This window comes from Podarcis gaigeae (assembly GCF_964106915.1).
Source record: "Podarcis gaigeae genome assembly, chromosome: 14".
In the NCBI taxonomy this organism is placed as follows: domain Eukaryota; kingdom Metazoa; phylum Chordata; class Lepidosauria; order Squamata; family Lacertidae; genus Podarcis; species Podarcis gaigeae.
Window position 1 is genome coordinate 47,182,176 of NC_139690.1, and position 17,474 is coordinate 47,199,649.

Below are 17,474 nucleotides of genomic sequence, written 5' to 3' on the forward strand. Positions count from 1 at the left end.
AGTATTGTCCACACTGTCTGGCAGAGACTATCCAGGGTTTCCGTCCTACCCAGAGATGCTAGGGACTGAAACCAGGACCTCCTACATGCAAAGCAGATGTTCTACCATTGAGCTACAGCCCTTGCTTATGACACAAGCTTTTGTGGACTGTCCACATTCTCCGTGGCGAATGTGCACAATGGCTGGTCATTATGCATATTAACTGATGAGTTCCACACCACTCATAACATGTATTTCAAATTTAATGGTTTCTGGGTGATGTGGAGGAACCCCAGTGCTTCTGATAATTGGATTTATCCTTCTGAGATCCACCTCCAACTTGCTTGACATCTTCCTGTCCTCTCTTAGCCGTGTTTGCTGTTGCCCCCACTTCGTGCATCTCAAGACTGGCAATCACCTTGCCCCCACTTCGTGCATCTCAAAACTGGCAATCACCTTGACAGCTAAGTCAGAGCCATTTCTCCATCAGCAAGCACGTTCAAGGCCTTCTCCCACGTAGCAGAGGTGGGAAACTGTGAATGGCAGGTCAGGAGCATTATCTGAAGAGGTGTTTGGGAAACGTAACCCATTTTGAGTATGCACCAGCGGCTACAGACAAGCATTGCCTCGGCGCATTCCATGTGTTCCTTCACAGCAGCCAAGCCATATTCCAATGAGGTTTACAGTGCATCTGCACAAGCTTATTTTTGCAGGGTATTTTCAAAAACCCGTATTTCATTATATACCCCTAGTGACTCCTTCAGGAGCGTTGAAGAGAGTTCCCCACTCTTCCTCTTAGCCAGTTTGCAGATTTCTTTCTTTCTTTCTTTCTTTCTTTCTTTCTTTCTTCACTAATCTCTGCATGCATGCAACAGCCTAAACGGCCCATGTCTCAAGACGAGCGATGGGAGGATCTGCCCATTGCTGTTCTCTCAGTTTCTCAGTTTCCTAATCTTTGGTTCAGCTCTTCACATTCCGGCAGCAATCTGCGATTCCCCCCCCCCAAAAAAAAAATCTCCATCGGTTAATTTTCCAGCATTTTGGTGCAAACTTCTCCAATTTTTATGCACAGTTTTGACTGAGGAACAAGTTTCTCAAAGCAATTTCTCCTCATATGTATGTTGTTTTCATGATGAGGTTTGTTCTCATGGACTCTCACCTATTGTAAGTGCTTTGGTAAGCACTGTGTGCTTGGAGAAAATGCACTGCAAAATTTGTAGAGGTTTGAATTAAGAAGAACGGCTGTGTTTCAATCCGCACACTGTTTCAGAAAATGCACATTTGATAGTCAGCCTTAAATGTGAACTGAATAGAATTTCCCCTCCCTTCCCTTTTTCCATCTCTAATTTCTGTCGTTATGTGGTTTATCTACAACTCTTGTTTCAAAACGTGGCTGGAAATGACCACAGGAAATCACTTGTGGGACGCTTGAGTCCCACAATGTGAAATTCACGATGGGCTCCAAGAGGGCCGGATTTAGGTTTGATGAGGCCCTAAGCTACTGAAGGTAATGGGGCCCTTTCTATGTCCAGCTGTCCTTTGTCAGGGACGTGGGTGGCACTGTGGTCTAAACCTAGGGCTTGCCGATCAGAAGGTCAGTGGTTCGAATCCCCGCGATGGACGGGGTGAGCTCCCATTGCTCAGTCCCTGCTCCTGCCAATCTAGAAGTTCGAAAGCACGTCAAAGTGCAAGTAGATAAATAGGTACCGCTCCGGCAGGATGGTAAACGGCATTTCCATGCGCTGCTCTGGTTCGCCAGAAGTGGTTTAGTCATGCTGGTCACGTGGCCCGGAAAAACTGTCTGCAGACAAATGCCAGCTCCTTCGGCCAGCAAAGCAAAATGAGCACCGCAACCCCAGAGTCGTCCGCGACTGGGGTCCTTTGTCAACAACAAATTGTCACTGTTTTTTCTTCTGAATATATGCTATATGGTAATTTATGGACCTAATAGGTATCTAAAGCCATTTGCATATACAGAGTGCAGGCACCCTATATATAGAAATGGGCAAACCAGTGATATTTTAGGGAACAGGCTAGCAGGTGGGGCCCATTACTTAGGAGCCTACACAACACCAAACACTGTTGCTGTATGTAGGTTTTATTTTATTTCCTTTTTATCTTATATTTTGGAAATGTACATCCAGGTGTTTTTTCCCTTTAGGTTTTTTTTGGGGGGGCCAAGAGAGTGGGGCCCTAAGATGTAGCTTGTTTAGCTTATACGTAAATCTGGCACTGGGCTCCAAGCCTCAGATTCTGTGAAAGCAGCACATTTTCCTCACACTGATTCAACCTGGCCTGTGTGGGAATGGACCTTGGTCAGAGCAGCGATCGAGGGAGGATCACGCTGAGCTGAACGCATGGTGTAGAAGGACAATAAAGTAGAGCAGAGCAGCAAACACAAGGGCAAAGTTCTTTGGAGATACCTTCCCTCAGCGTAATCACCTCTCACATCTGCCCAGATGACATAAGGCCTCTGTGGCACAAACAATTGTGGTGGGGAGACTCAATGAAATCGTATTTGATTGTGTGAGAGAAGCTTCTAGATGGAACTCTGGGTGATAACAGATCTGCACAAGCCCTGTTGGGTGTCAGCCATGTCATACGGTCCCAGCATTTGGTAAAGCCATCACAGCTTCTGACTTGAAATCAGCCGTCCCTTTTTTTAGGCTTGGCCCCACCCGCCTCATAGCGCTGCCCCTGCATCTCTGCCCCTCACAACATGGCAGTCAGTTCTGAGCTCGGAGGCGTGGTTTGATGATGTCATTCGCCCGGGCACCACCAGGAACCGGAGGCAGAGAAGGAGACAGACAGACAGAGAGGCTTAAAAGAGTCACAGTGCAAACTGGAGCTGATTGTGGCAAGTCTTGAGCAGCTGGAGTCCACCAGGCCGCGGATACTGAATTGGGCCATGGATCCAATTTGGATCCTGATGCTGCCACACGGGATCAAGTGAGCCCACTTTGCAATCCAAGTGGGATGGAATCATTGCTAGCCATCTACAATTCTATGAGCTACAAAAATGTTTTTGCCAAACTGCATCATAGGAAAAAATCCAGGATTGTCACATTCTGACACGAAGGAGGATAAGCTACAGGATCCGCAGATTTATGCAGTAGTTTGGCCAGTGCAAAGCAACCTCCAGAAACTTGAAATCCTCCATTCCTAGTGCTGGGAGCCATGAGCGTGAAACAGAACCTCCACCCGCAGGGGTAGTGTACCTGGGAGTCATAATGTTGAGGGCAAACAACAGGCAGGGCTGTTGCCTTTCTATTTTGCTTTGGGGGCTTCCCAACTACCTTCTGGTTGGCCGCTGTGGGAAAGAGGATGTTGTGCTAAGATGCGCCTTTGGTCTGATCCCGTTGAAGGACTGTCCTGATGTTCTCAATAGCGTAAAGGTAAAGGGACCCCTGACCATTAGGACCAGTCGTGGCCGACTCTGGGGTTGCGGCGCTCATCTCGCTTTACTGGCCAAGGAAGCCGGCGTACAGCTTCCGGGTCATGTGGCCAGCATGACTAAGCCGCTTCTGGAGAACCAGAGCAGCGCACGGAAACGCCGTTTACCTTCCCGCCGGAGTGGTACCTATTTATCTACTTGCACTTTGACGTGCTTTCAAACTGCTAGGTTGGCAGGAGCAGGGACCAAGCAACGGGAGCTCACCCCATCGTGGGGATTCGAACTGCCGACCTTCTGATCGGCAAGTCCTAGGCTAAGTGATTTAATCCACAGCGCCACCCCTCAATAGCATAGCCTGTGCTGAAAGGGGTTCTGAGATTTCAAAGGCAACAATTCACACCAATTCATCCGCTTCTCAACAACCTAAAACCTACAACTGAAAACCAGCTTCCTAAAAAATGCTTTTGCAATCTGACCTCCAATGGGTTCCTTTCTCTACAGCACAATCCCATTCTCCCCCACACTCGCACCTCCCCCCCAAACCGTGAATCTCGTTAGTAATTGCAAGATGCAAAATGCTTGGCGTCTTGGAGATGAAAGGAGAGGGAGAATAAACAGGTGTGCTTAGCAAAATTCACTTTGTTCCTACCTCTGGCTTTCCCAACAGTTAACCGTCCAACTCTTAATTGTGTGTTTCTGGTCGCAGACCAGCAGCCACCTTTGAGAAGGTGGGAAAACAGGTGAATTAATAATGCCTCTGTTTTTCTCCAGTACCGAAATGACCTGACATTTTATACGCGCTAATTAAAAGAGGAAAGTAAGGGCCGCACAGCCTCTCCACTTCCATAAACAGCCTGGAAGGAATCTGAACCACAGTGACATTAATGCCCCTTTGTTTCTAATCCATTCAGAAATGCAGACCGACAACATATTCTGAATACAGTACCTAGCTGGTGTGTTCAAATCTAAGGGAAAAGAAGCAGAAGACAATGAGAGAGAGAGAGAGAGAGAGAGAGAGAGAGAGAGAGAGAGAGAGAGGGAGGGAGAGAGGTGGGGGCTGGAATCTATGCTTAAGACAGATCAGTATGGAAAAAATAATATCTGGCAGTGGGAAATAGGTATCTTTTCTTACTAAGGAAACAGAAAGGGGTTTGTGGAACCATAGCAGGATGCAAGCTAAACCTTTGGTGGAAACCTTCTCGGTGTTGGCCCCACAATTCTGGAACACTCTCCCTGGTGAGGTCCAACACGCTCCCTCTCTGCCCAGTTTTTAGATAGAATACATTTTACAATTGATCCCTGACATTTTATTGGAGGTTTTTTGAATTCTCCTTCCTTGGAGGTTTTTTTAGCAGAAGTTGGGTGGCCGATGCTTTAGCTGACATTCCTGCATTGCAGGGGGTTATACGACTAGATGACCTTTGGGTCCCTTCCAGCTCCACAATTCTGTGAAATTGCTGCAGCACCGGATTTGCAGAGCTCTGCATGTTTTCCACGTTAGGCGGAGAAATGCTGCAAAACAACCCTGACTCAGAAAGGAAAAAAATATAAGCCGAGAACGTCGCTTTAGAAGGGAAATCTTCAAAGATGCCTTTGGAGCCTGCACAAAGGCAACTTAGCTTCCAGCCAGGCAGCAGATACCGACCGGTGCCTCCAAGCAAACAGAACTGCCTTAGCAAGCAGACGCAGGGTGCTGTTTATCTAACTGCATTTGTTTAGCCCTGCCTCCAGGTTAATCCTCTTTCTGACAGCGGTTGCCACTTTCCAAACTGTTTGTGTGCTGTAGCAGTTTTCCAGCGAAGCTGCCACCCGCCTCTTGCCAGCATGGATGCAAACATTTCCTTATAGCAACGCAGGTTAAACAGTGTTATAAGAAAATATAAGGTCATATATATATATATATATATATATATATATGCTTTCGTAGATTTTCACGGGTACAGGAATGCAGGTTTTGGTGTCCTCGGGTGTCTTCCCGTGTAAAAGTTGGGGTGTCTAGGCGACGTTTCGACGAGGTCTCACTCGTCATCTTCAGGCTGGTGCTTTCGGCTTCTTGTTACTGGAACAGAGCGGGATCTCAATGTTTGAGTTCCTATAAATACTGTAGAGGGGGTGTGGTGTCTAGCCTCCAATGTTCTGGGCAGAGAGGAAGTTCCCAGGCTAGTGTGCCTTTTCTTCTTTTGTTCCTTAATTACTTGAGAGATACCTTGAGTGATTTCTTGAGTGATATCCTGAGTACCACTTAGGTGGGTCATTAGGTGTGGATTAGTTGCTAAAGTCTTTGTGTCTTGACCTCTTGAACTTTGTGAAGAGTTTTCCTGAGAAGATGGCTGTATTGCACTTAGTTGTGCTTTGGCTTGGCTTCGTGTATAGGGGCGAGCTGTGGTTTTGTGGCTTGTGTCAGCCAGATCTGTGTAGGGATTGCAGGGGGGTGCAGCATCCGGAGGTGCCACCATGGATTGGCTACTGGATGGTGTCAGTAATTCATCTGTGGAGAGGGTCTGGGTTTGGGTCTGGTGTGGTTGATTGGTGTTGGCGTTCTGTGTGCCTCTGGATCTGGTGTCAGTTTTTGTGGGGAGGGCTAATTTCCAGATGTCTGGCAAGCGGGATGTGTCGTCACGCTTGTTCATGTTGTGAGGGTGTTTCTCTATCTCGATGGCTTCCATGATTATTCTCTTGTGGTGATGTTCCGTGTTAAAGAGCAATTTGGAATCTGCAAAATTAATTTCGTGTCCTGTTTCTTTCATGTGTTGGAAAAGAGAGGAAGTTTTTTCTTCTTTTTTGACGGCATTCTTGTGTTCTGCGATACGTGCATTTATTCGTCTGTTTGTTTGTCCAATGTACGTGGCTGGGCAGACTTTGCAGGGTATTTCATAGATCCCTTGGTTTTCCAACTGGATTTTATCCTTGGGGTTTCTGAGGATATTGGCTATTTTTTGGTTGGTGCAAAAGGCTGTTTTGATATTGTGTTTATGGAGGATTTTGCTAATTTTATCTGTAGTGCCCTTGATATAAGGAAGGAGGGCCATGCCATTGTTTTCTTCTGTGTCTTGGTTTTTGGGGGGTGTTTCCTTTTGGATTAGCTTCGTAATCCTGTTTTGCTGGTATCCATTGGCAATTAACACATTTGAGAGATTCTGTAACTCAGTTGTCAAGTGGTCTTTGTCAGCCAGGCGTTTGGTTCTGGAGATGAGAGTCTTGGCTACGGAGTTTATTTGTGCAGGGTGGTGGTGTGATTGTGCATGTAAGTAGCGGTTGGTGTGTGTTTTTTTCTGGTAGATAGTGTGTCCTAGGGAGCCATCAGGTTTTTTGTAGATTAGGACGTCAAGGAAGGGAAGTTGGTTGTTGGCTTCTATTTCCATAGTGAATTGTATTTTGGGGTGTAAGTTGTTGAGATGTGTGAGGAAGCTATCCAGTTTTTCCTTCCCGTGTGGCCAAATTACAAAGGTGTCGTCAACATATCTGAGCCAAAGTTTGGGTTTGTGTTCTGACTTGTCTAAAGCATTGGTTTCAAAGTGTTCCTTTGAAACCAATGCTTTGCAGGGTATTTCATAGATCCCTTGGTTTTCCAACTGGATTTTATCCTTGGGGTTTCTGAGGATATTGGCTATTTTTTGGTTGGTGCAAAAGGCTGTTTTGATATTGTGTTTATGGAGGATTTTGCTAATTTTATCTGTAGTGCCCTTGATATAAGGAAGGAGGGCCATGCCATTGTTTTCTTCTGTGTCTTGGTTTTTGGGGGGTGTTTCCTTTTGGATTAGCTTCGTAATCCTGTTTTGCTGGTATCCATTGGCAATTAACACATTTGAGAGATTCTGTAACTCAGTTGTCAAGTGGTCTTTGTCAGCCAGGCGTTTGGTTCTGGAGATGAGAGTCTTGGCTACGGAGTTTATTTGTGCAGGGTGGTGGTGTGATTGTGCATGTAAGTAGCGGTTGGTGTGTGTTTTTTTCTGGTAGAACTTCCCTTCCTTGACGTCCTAATCTACAAAAAACCTGATGGCTCCCTAGGACACACTATCTACCAGAAAAAAACACACACCAACCGCTACTTACATGCACAATCACACCACCACCCTGCACAAATAAACTCCGTAGCCAAGACTCTCATCTCCAGAACCAAACGCCTGGCTGACAAAGACCACTTGACAACTGAGTTACAGAATCTCTCAAATGTGTTAATTGCCAATGGATACCAGCAAAACAGGATTACGAAGCTAATCCAAAAGGAAACACCCCCCAAAAACCAAGACACAGAAGAAAACAATGGCATAGCCCTCCTTCCTTATATCAAGGGCACTACAGATAAAATTAGCAAAATCCTCCATAAACACAATATCAAAACAGCCTTTTGCACCAACCAAAAAATAGCCAATATCCTCAGAAACCCCAAGGATAAAATCCAGTTGGAAAACCAAGGGATCTATGAAATACCCTGCAAAGTCTGCCCAGCCACGTACATTGGACAAACAAACAGACGAATAAATGCACGTATCGCAGAACACAAGAATGCCGTCAAAAAAGAAGAAAAAACTTCCTCTCTTTTCCAACACATGAAAGAAACAGGACACGAAATTAATTTTGCAGATTCCAAATTGCTCTTTAACACGGAACATCACCACAAGAGAATAATCATGGAAGCCATCGAGATAGAGAAACACCCTCACAACATGAACAAGCGTGACGACACATCCCGCTTGCCAGACATCTGGAAATTAGCCCTCCCCACAAAAACTGACACCAGATCCAGAGGCACACAGAACGCCAACACCAATCAACCACACCAGACCCAAACCCAGACCCTCTCCACAGATGAATTACTGACACCATCCAGTAGCCAATCCATGGTGGCACCTCCGGATGCTGCACCCCCCTGCAATCCCTACACAGATCTGGCTGACACAAGCCACAAAACCACAGCTCGCCCCTATACACGAAGCCAAGCCAAAGCACAACTAAGTGCAATACAGCCATCTTCTCAGGAAAACTCTTCACAAAGTTCAAGAGGTCAAGACACAAAGACTTTAGCAACTAATCCACACCTAATGACCCACCTAAGTGGTACTCAGGATATCACTCAAGAAATCACTCAAGGTATCTCTCAAGTAATTAAGGAACAAAAGAAGAAAAGGCACACTAGCCTGGGAACTTCCTCTCTGCCCAGAACATTGGAGGCTAGACACCACACCCCCTCTACAGTATTTATAGGAACTCAAACATTGAGATCCCGCTCTGTTCCAGTAACAAGAAGCCGAAAGCACCAGCCTGAAGATGACGAGTGAGACCTCGTCGAAACGTCGCCTAGACACCCCAACTTTTACACGGGAAGACACCCGAGGACACCAAAACCTGCATATATATATATATATATATTTCATAAATGTACCAACCAAGCACGTACAGTGGTACCTCAGGTTAAGTACTTGATTCGTTCCGGAGGTCCGTACTTAACCTGAAACTGTTCTTAACCTGAAGCACCTAACCCTAACCCTAACCCTAACCCTAACCCTAACCCTAACCCTAACCCTAACCCTATCTTCAGATATCTGAAGAAGTGTGCATGCACATGAAAGCTCATACCAAGAACTAACTTAGTTGGTCTTTAAGGTGCTACTGGAAGGAATTTTTTTATTTTGTTTTGACTATGGCAGACCAACACGGCTACCTATCTGTAACTAAGTATTTATCATTACAAAAGACTGGCCAGGCTCCCCAGGCAATCCAATCAAGTGACCATTAAACAGGTAACTTGGCAGATAGGAGGTAAACAAAGCACTCAGATTTCAGCCCTTCTGTGATGTAGGAATGATGTAGGGGGGGCGTGTCTTGATCTACAGGGTGGAAATTTCAAAAGTCTATATAAGGGCTTGCACACCATTGTTCTGGGTTCCTCCTCTCTCCTGCATATGGTGAGTGAGGACCTTGTTGCAACAGATCAATAAAGATCAGGCTTACTAGCTGCTTTGCTTCTCAATATTCTCTGGTTGGCCTCTGTCATTTTCTCCTACCAATAGGGAACCCACATAAGGACTCTATACGGGCTCTTGGATACCCCATAAGGGAAGAAGGGCAGGTTTTGTTTACAACAACAGGGAGCCTCTGTGACCTGGGGCCAGTCACTGCTTCCCAGCTGAACCTACCTCACAGGGTTGTTGTTAGGATAAAATGGGGCTGGGGAGAAGCCATGTGTGGAGGATAGGTGCAATGTAAATAGAATAAGGAAGTCAATAAACTGCACGAAGTGCGTCACACATTTGCAATGGGCAGTAGAAAGGCTATAAAGGTAAAGGTAAATGTAAAGGGACCCCTGACCATTAGGTCCAATTGTGGACGACTCTGGGGTTGCGGCACTCGTCTCGCTTTATTGGCCGAGGGAGCCGGCGTACAGCTTCTGGGTCATGTGGCCAGCATGACTAAGCCGCTTCTGGTGAACCAGAGCAGCACATGGAAACACCGTTTACATTCCCACTGGAGCGGTACCTATTGATCTACTTGCACTTTGATGTGTTTTCGAACTGCTAGGTTGGCAGGAGCAGGGACCGAGCAACAGGAGCTCACCTTGTTGTGGGGATTCGAACCGCTGACCTTCTGATTGGCAAGTTCTAGGCTCCATGATTTAACCCACAGCGCCACCCACGTCCCGTAGAAAGGCTATAGATTAATAATAATTACAAAGTGCTTTGTACAATTGCAATAAGCTTTATAAAGAAAACAGTGACAGATCATTATTCAGTGATAAGGAAGATGATGACAGGGCTGTGACATCAGGCAGCTAGCAAATTGGCCAGCTGCACAGAGGGGAAGCTTAAGTAGGTCAGGACGAGAGGCACTGCCTGATCGATAGATCTGCATTTAGTGGACTGAGTTGATGGCATATGCATGCCACTTAGCCATGTGTGCCTCAGCTTCCCAATCTGTGAAATGGGCCAGGTGAGACTATCCTTACCTCCCATAGAGAGGAAGCAATGAGAGGAAGTAAGGAGATGCAATGAGGTCGAGGATATGTTCTTTCATGTGTGGTGAATCTATAAAAGGGTAAAAGAGTATTGGGAAATAATTTATAGTGAATTGAAAAAAAATGTTTAAAAGGACCTTTCCAAAAAAAACAAACCCAAAGTCTTTTTTTGCTGGGGATAATTCAGATGGAAATTCCCAGGTGTCAAAAAAGGTTATTTACGTACATCACTGTTTTGTTAGCCCCAAAATGGAAAACGAGTGAGGTCCCAACCAAAGAAGAATGACAACATAAACTGTTGGAATATGCACAGCTTGCAGAACTAACTTATAGAATAAGAGAACAAGAAGAACATTCGTTTAAAGAAGATTGGAAAGTGTTTATTGAAAATGTGAAAACGTTAGCAGCATTAAGATAAATTCAACAGTGTAAATAAATTTTGATGGACGTAATAATGGAATACTGAATGGTTTAGTTTATATAAAATATGCAGGGATTTATGCTTTGCAAAATGAACCATGGAAAGAGAAGAAGGGAAGACATTGATATTTTAAGGCTGTCTAAATGAATATTCTAAATTGTAAAACAGAATATATATATATATATATATATATATATATGCAGGTTTTGGTGTCCTCGGGTGTCTTCCCGTGTAAAAGTTGGGGTGTCTAGGCGACGTTTCGACGAGGTCTCACTCGTCATCTTCAGGCTGGTGCTTTCGGCTTCTTGTTACGAGTGAGACCTCGTCGAAACGTCGCCTAGACACCCCAACTTTTACACGGGAAGACACCCGAGGACACCAAAACCTGCATTCCTGTACCCGTGAAAATCTACGAAAGCATATATATATATATATATATATATATATATATATATATATATGGAAGCAATGCTAAATTAATGAATGGTTTACACAAGGAACCCTACTGATATGCTGGAATGAAAGGCTCTGAACGCAATATAATCAGGATGATTAATTTTTTAAGCCAAAGAAGGAATATGCAAAACAAAGAGGGGGGGGAGGTACAATCTGCTTTCTACCAAGAAGGAAGGGCCACTCCAACAGAGAGCAAACTGAGGCAGAGAAGGCCTTTGTTACCAAGCTAAATCCCCAACACAATTCGCGTATTATTCTAAGCTCACCCTAGCCTGCCAGTGGAAGTTTGCTTCCTAACGCCATCCAGTTTCTAGCCCTCATGAATGCAAAGATACTCTTGAAAGTGTGTGATCAAGTGTTCTGCCTCTCTCCACAGGTTGTCGCTGTGGTCATGGACATGTTCACGGATGTAGACATCTTCAAAGATCTCCTGGACGCAGGTTTCAAGCGGAAAGTGGGCATCTACATCATCTTGGACGAGACCAACTTGAAATATTTCCTCCAGATGTGTGAGCGAGCCCAGATGCACACTGGACACCTAAAGGTAAGGCTAGCCCTGTTCCCAAGAGTCGTCCTGTTAGATTTCTGTAGGAAAAAAGGGACCTACGGCAGCGCCTTAAACACAAAGCGATCTCTTTGAGCCAAAGGTGTAATCAGTAGCTTCTCCCATTACTAGCTTCTCATTACTGAAATTGCAACTTTCCCAAATTCCATGCCCTTTGCTTTAAAGAACTTGGAAGAACTCGCCATCCATTTATATATCCAGGTAGGAAGGTCCTGGGTTTGCATGCAGTCACTATGGCACCAGTTCTGCCAGCAACTCTGTCAGTAAGAGCATGCGACTCTTAATCCCAGGGTTGTGGGTTCGAGTTCTGCGCTGGGCAAAAGATTCCTCCATTTGCACGGGGTTGGAGTAGATGACCCCCCGTGGTCCCAGCTCTGTGATTCTGCGAATGAACTGTATCCAACCAAATTTAAACGGTTCTACCCGGAGTAAATGAATAGTAAAGGTAAAGGAACCCTGGATGGTTAAGTCCAGTCAAAGGTGACTATGGGGTTGCGGCGTTCATCTTGCTTTCAGGCCAAGGGAGCCGGCGTTTGTCCACAGACACCTTTCTGGGTCATGTGGCCAGCAGGACTAAACCACTTCTGGCGCAACAGGACACTGTGACGGAAACCAGAGCGCACAGAAAACGCTGTTTACCTTCCCGCCGGAGCGGTACCTATTTATCTACTTGCACTGGCGTGCTTTCAAACTGCTAGATAGGCAGGAGCTGGGACAGAGCAACTGGAGCTCACCCCGTTGCGGGGATTTGAACCGCCAACCTTCTGATTCGCAAGCCGAAGAGGCTCAGTGGTTTAGACCGCAGCGCCACCCGCATCCCTAGTCACGCCCATCAATTGCAACGGGTCTAAGTCAGAGAAGGACCAGCCTTCTCCCAATATGAGAAGGTACAACCCAATATGTATTTATTTTTAGTAAAGTCTTTGATGAGTTTCACATCACACTCTCTCAACAATCCTTTCAACAACTCCGGAATGTGGGCTGAAGGTTTGTGTATATGTCACACAGGCCTGGGAAATCTGCAAAATGTGGTATCAAATTCAACTTCCTGAGAATTATTTTTTTAAAAAAACAACAATTCAAAGTTTCTAGGATTGATTAATGTAAAGATACGCTTGAAAGAGTAAGATCTCAGATGCCAGAGAGGTAGGTAAAATAAATTCCCAGGGGTCAGTACAAACACTTCAGTCAGTGACCTGAGCAGCTACTTGTCCTTTCTTGTGAGCAGCAAAGCCAGCATAATTTGTAGAAAACACTCAAGATGGCAGACTAATTTATGTGAAGAGAATATATGCATTTTTAAAAAAAAAATACAACATTTGGGGAATACAACAGTCCTTGGCACATAATTCCAATTTGCTTAGCCGAGAGCGTATGCATCTCTGAAAATTATTATCCCCATTTTGCAGAGGGGGGAAACTGAGGCTAAGAGAGAATGGCTACACAGTGAGATTTGAACCATCCTTCAAACCTCTGCAGGTGTGTTACTCAGAAGATGGAGTGGGCCCGTTCTCTGTTGTTCCAGAGGAAAGATCTAGAACCACATGTGTGGAAACAGTAGAGAAGCAGATTTAGGAGAAAATTCCTAACTGTGTGAAGGTGTTCAATAGGAGAACAGCCTGCCTCAGGAGGTGGCAGACTCACTTTCACTGGAAGTGTTTAAGCGGAGACTGAATGCCCAACTGTAAGGGATTGTGCCCTTGAAAGATCCTGCGCTACAAATCCTGGATGAGAGGGTTGGACTACATGGCCTCTGAGGTCCCTTGCAACATGATGAAGAGTATGGCTTTTTCTGTGGTGGCTCCCCAGTTGTGGAATACTCTCCCCAGAGAGGCTCATTACATGTATTTCAGCACCAGGCAAAAAACATTCCTCTTTACCCAGGCCTATGGCTGTTAAATAACCCGTCCCTTTCAAAGTGTGGGGGAGAGGACTGTTGTTATTCTTATTATGAAAGTTTTAGGCTGTCTGTCCATATGCTTTTTTATTATGTTTTTATCACTGAAGTTCTGTAATGTGTTTTTAATGTTGTGCACTGCCCTGGGATCTTTTGATAAAGGGTGGTATATAAACTGAAATAATAATAATAATAATAATAAAGTCAGAGACTTCCTGGCTCTGAGCTCACATTCTCAGCCACAGTGCTGACTCAATCCACAATACCAGAAATCTTATGCTGGCGTAGCCATGATCATGGTGCATAAGGGTATTGAAAACAGAGGAAGAACCCCCTTGGTGTTCTCAATCGCAGGCCATGTGTGCTGGGGGAAGGCTGTTAAAGAGCAACCACGGGGAAACTCAGGGACTCAGCTGGTGAATCAGAGCCACACATTTTGCCCTTTTGGATGTCAAACGTCACCTGTGCCAAAGTCAAGAGTTTGTGGTTTCGTTTTCAAGCTTGCAATCGTACTTTAACCCGTGGGTCTCATAAACACCACAGCCTCTGACCTAGACTCGGCTGGTTCAAGGAAAAAGGAGGCATACTTGACATTCCCCGTTCAGCTGTTTTATTCTGGAATCCATATCTATTGCGCTGCTCAGGAAACGGCACACCTCTCCCAGGAATTACTTTAGGATGCAGCCAGTTCTGAGGAAGCGATCACAGTGGGGAGAACAGGCTCAGCGACTGACAAACTCAAAGAAGGGTTGGAGATATGAATGGCTGTAAAAGTCACACCTTTCCACGGAAATTATTTCTGATGAATACAGCCAGGTAAATGAATACAAGAAACTCCCCATTTACGCACGTATCTTTGCGGACCTGGAAGTGGCACAGAAAGGGGCAAAAGCAGCCCCAAAAGAGCATGAAAATGGAGCGAAAATAGCAGCTAGCAATCCCACGAGTCTTTACACTGCAGTTCTCAACCTGTGGGTCCCCAGATGTTGTTGGTCTACAACTCCCATCATCCCTGAGCTAGCTAGGGGTGATGGGAGTTGTAGTTCAACAACATCTGGGGACCCACAGGTTGAGAAAGACTGCTTTGGAGAGCTGGACTTTGAGAAAGGAGGTTTGGAGGGAGCAATTGTGATTGAGTTGGTGGATGGATGGTTTTGGGTTTTTTTAAAGGGTTTTTTCCAAGGGTTTCCAGAGGTTTAGAAAGCCTATGGGAAACCAGCAAGCAGGATTCAAGCTCATGAGCACTTTCCCCTCTGAAATTTCCAGCAATGGGTATCAGAAGCATTACTGGAGGCGGAACATAGTCATATTGGCTAGCAGCCATTGATAGCATTATATTCCATGAATTTGCCTTATCCTCTTTTCAAGCCATCTGAGTTGGAGATGGCCACTGCCTCTTGCGAGAGCAAGTTCTACAGTTTAACGAGGTGATGTGTGAGAGATGCTTTCTATTGTTCTGAAACTTCCAACTTTCAGCTTCGCCATATATCGGGGTGGGGGGTGTCTTTATACCCACCCTGCCCAGAGATGCTTGGGATCAAACGGCCTCGGTCGAGAATATCTGAAGGATATTTCCCCCCCATTGTTCTGCCCAGACACTGAGGTCCAGCGCCAAGGGCCTTCTGGCAGTTCCCTCACTGCGAGAAGCCAAGTTACAGAGAACCAGTCAAAGGGTAGTGGCACCCACCCTGTGGAACGCCCTCCCACCAGATGTCAAAGAGAAAAACAACTACCAGGCTTTTAGAAGACATCTGAAGGCAGCCCTGTTTAAAGATAAAGGGACCCCTGGCCATTAGGTCCAGTCATGGCTGACTCCAGGGTTGCGGCGCTCATCTTGCTTTATTGGCTGAGGGAGCCAGCGTACAGCTTCCGGGTCATGTTCCCAGCATGACTAAGCCACTTCTGGCGAACCAGAGCAGTGCATAGAAATGCCGCTTACCTTCCTGCCGGAGCAGTACCTATTTATCTACTTGCACTTTGATGTGCCTTCGAACTGCTAGGTTGGCAGGAGCAGGGACCGAGCAACGGGAGCTCACCCCGTCGCAGGGGTTCGAACCGCCAACCTTCTGATCGGCAAGTGCTAGGCTCTGGTTTAACCCACAGTGCCACCTGTGTCCCTTGCAGCCCTGTTTAGGGAAGCTTTTAATGTTTGATGCATTACTGTATTTAAATATTTTGTTGGAAGTCGCCCAGAGTGGCTGGGGAAGCCCAGCCAGATGGGCGGGGTATAAATAATAAATTATTATTATTATTATTATTATTATTATTATTATTATTATTATTATTATTACAGTGGTACCTCAGGTTACAGATGCTTCAGGTTACAGACTCCGCTAACCCAGAAATAGTACCTCGGGTTAAGAACTTTGCTTCAGGATGAGAACAGAAATCACGTGGCAGCAGCAGGAGGCCCCATTAGCTAAAGTGGTGCTTCAGGTTAAGAACAGTTTCAGGACCTCCGGAACAAATTAAGTTCTTAACCCAAGGTACCACTGTATAACATCGGCTGGAAATCAGAAAGTGTACTGGATAGGCCTTTGGCCTGAGCCACTGGCCTTCTTACATATCGCGTGCTTGCATTCTTAGTTCCGCAAACCTTTGCCCGTTAAAGCAAGGTGGAAGCAATGCTATCCCTGAGCCACTCTGACATTGATTTCTGCAGCAGGCAAGCTTCGACTAGCTAGTGCAATGGGTCAACACACAGCACCTCAGGAAACCCTATCGAATGAGAAACCCTATCAAACGAGAGAGTGTTTGCCAAGTGAGTCACCCCTTTGCAGAAGCGGAGATTGTGTTGTTCCCGGGTCACTCATCCATCTGCGGGTGTTTGCTTCTGTTGTTCTTCCTACTGGGTGCTTAAACAAACAGGCCTTCCTTAACGATGATGCCATCCCTGAGAGGAGGAAGCCGGGCATTTTTGGCTGCTGCAAGAGCGTTCGGCGATTCTTCTCCCTTCTTCTTTTCTTAGATGGGTGTTGCCCAAAGAACGCCTTTTCCCCTTTTGTGCTTTTCTGAAAAGGGAAGGCCCAGACAGAGAAAACGGATGACGCATGCTCTGAGGCTGGCCGGCCCTCACTTTTGGGTCAGACAACTCTTCTTCCAAGTAGAGATGTGTCGGCCAAATGGCATCTGGCTGCGGCAGAAACCGGGGAATGTCAGAAACCTCAACAAAGAGGAGCCCTCCTTGCTTTGTTTTGTGGAAGACAAAAACACAGCCAAAACCAAAAACCTATTAGTCAGGAGACTGTCTGCCTTAAAACTGCTTTGGGGACAATGAGTAGGATGGAGGTGTCAGGGACTGGCAGGACGAAGGGGGTGGGGTGGGAAGCAAGAGCTGGGAAACCCCCAAGGGAAACCCCAGAGGAGGAAGGCTCAGAGCCAGAGAACTGGTGGTGGGACACCGATGAGAGGTCAGAGGGAGATTAGGAGGAGGTCTGGATGCTGAAGGGGCAACAGGGTTTAGCGAGCAGGAAGAACCTGTGACAGAGAGCAGTTCAGACTTTGAGGCTGAAGCAGAGGAGGGGGGTCAAGAGGCTGCTGAAGACTCCAGGGAGTCTTCCTCTCCTGCTGCGACAAGTTCCTTCCCTCCCTGGTCTCCAAGAACGTGCAGAATAATCAGGAGCGCAGAACAGAGGCCAGAGGTGCAGAGGTGCAGTTTGAGATTGCTTGGGAGACATCCAGCGAAAGGTGGGAAGATCTTCAGTCCCAGCAACTGCTCCATAGGAACAACACCAACTTGGAAGCATTGCTGAGTTGTATGTTGTTTCCTTGACTAAAGAGTTAACTTCACTAACAACAGAGCCTTGCGTC

The 17,474-nt window shown here is 46.0% G+C and overlaps 3 protein-coding genes across 4 annotated transcripts in view; 2 read left to right on the forward strand and 1 right to left on the reverse strand.

Annotated features, from left to right (window-relative positions):
- Positions 1 to 17,474, forward strand: part of SHMT1 (serine hydroxymethyltransferase 1) — a 343,621-nt gene that overhangs the window by 203,123 nt on the left and 123,024 nt on the right. The gene's annotated exons all lie outside the window — the stretch shown is intronic.
- Positions 1 to 17,474, reverse strand: part of SLC5A10 (solute carrier family 5 member 10) — a 101,081-nt gene that overhangs the window by 30,566 nt on the left and 53,041 nt on the right. The window lies entirely within an intron of this gene.
- The window catches only part of FAM83G (family with sequence similarity 83 member G), a 44,619-nt gene that overhangs the window by 6,666 nt on the left and 20,479 nt on the right, over positions 1 to 17,474 (forward strand). For both annotated transcript variants that reach the window (XM_083711464.1, XM_083711465.1), the window contains one exon: positions 11,579 to 11,746. In XM_083711464.1, coding sequence (XP_083567590.1) covers positions 11,579 to 11,746 — 168 coding nt within the window. The remainder of the gene's footprint in view (positions 1 to 11,578; positions 11,747 to 17,474) is intronic.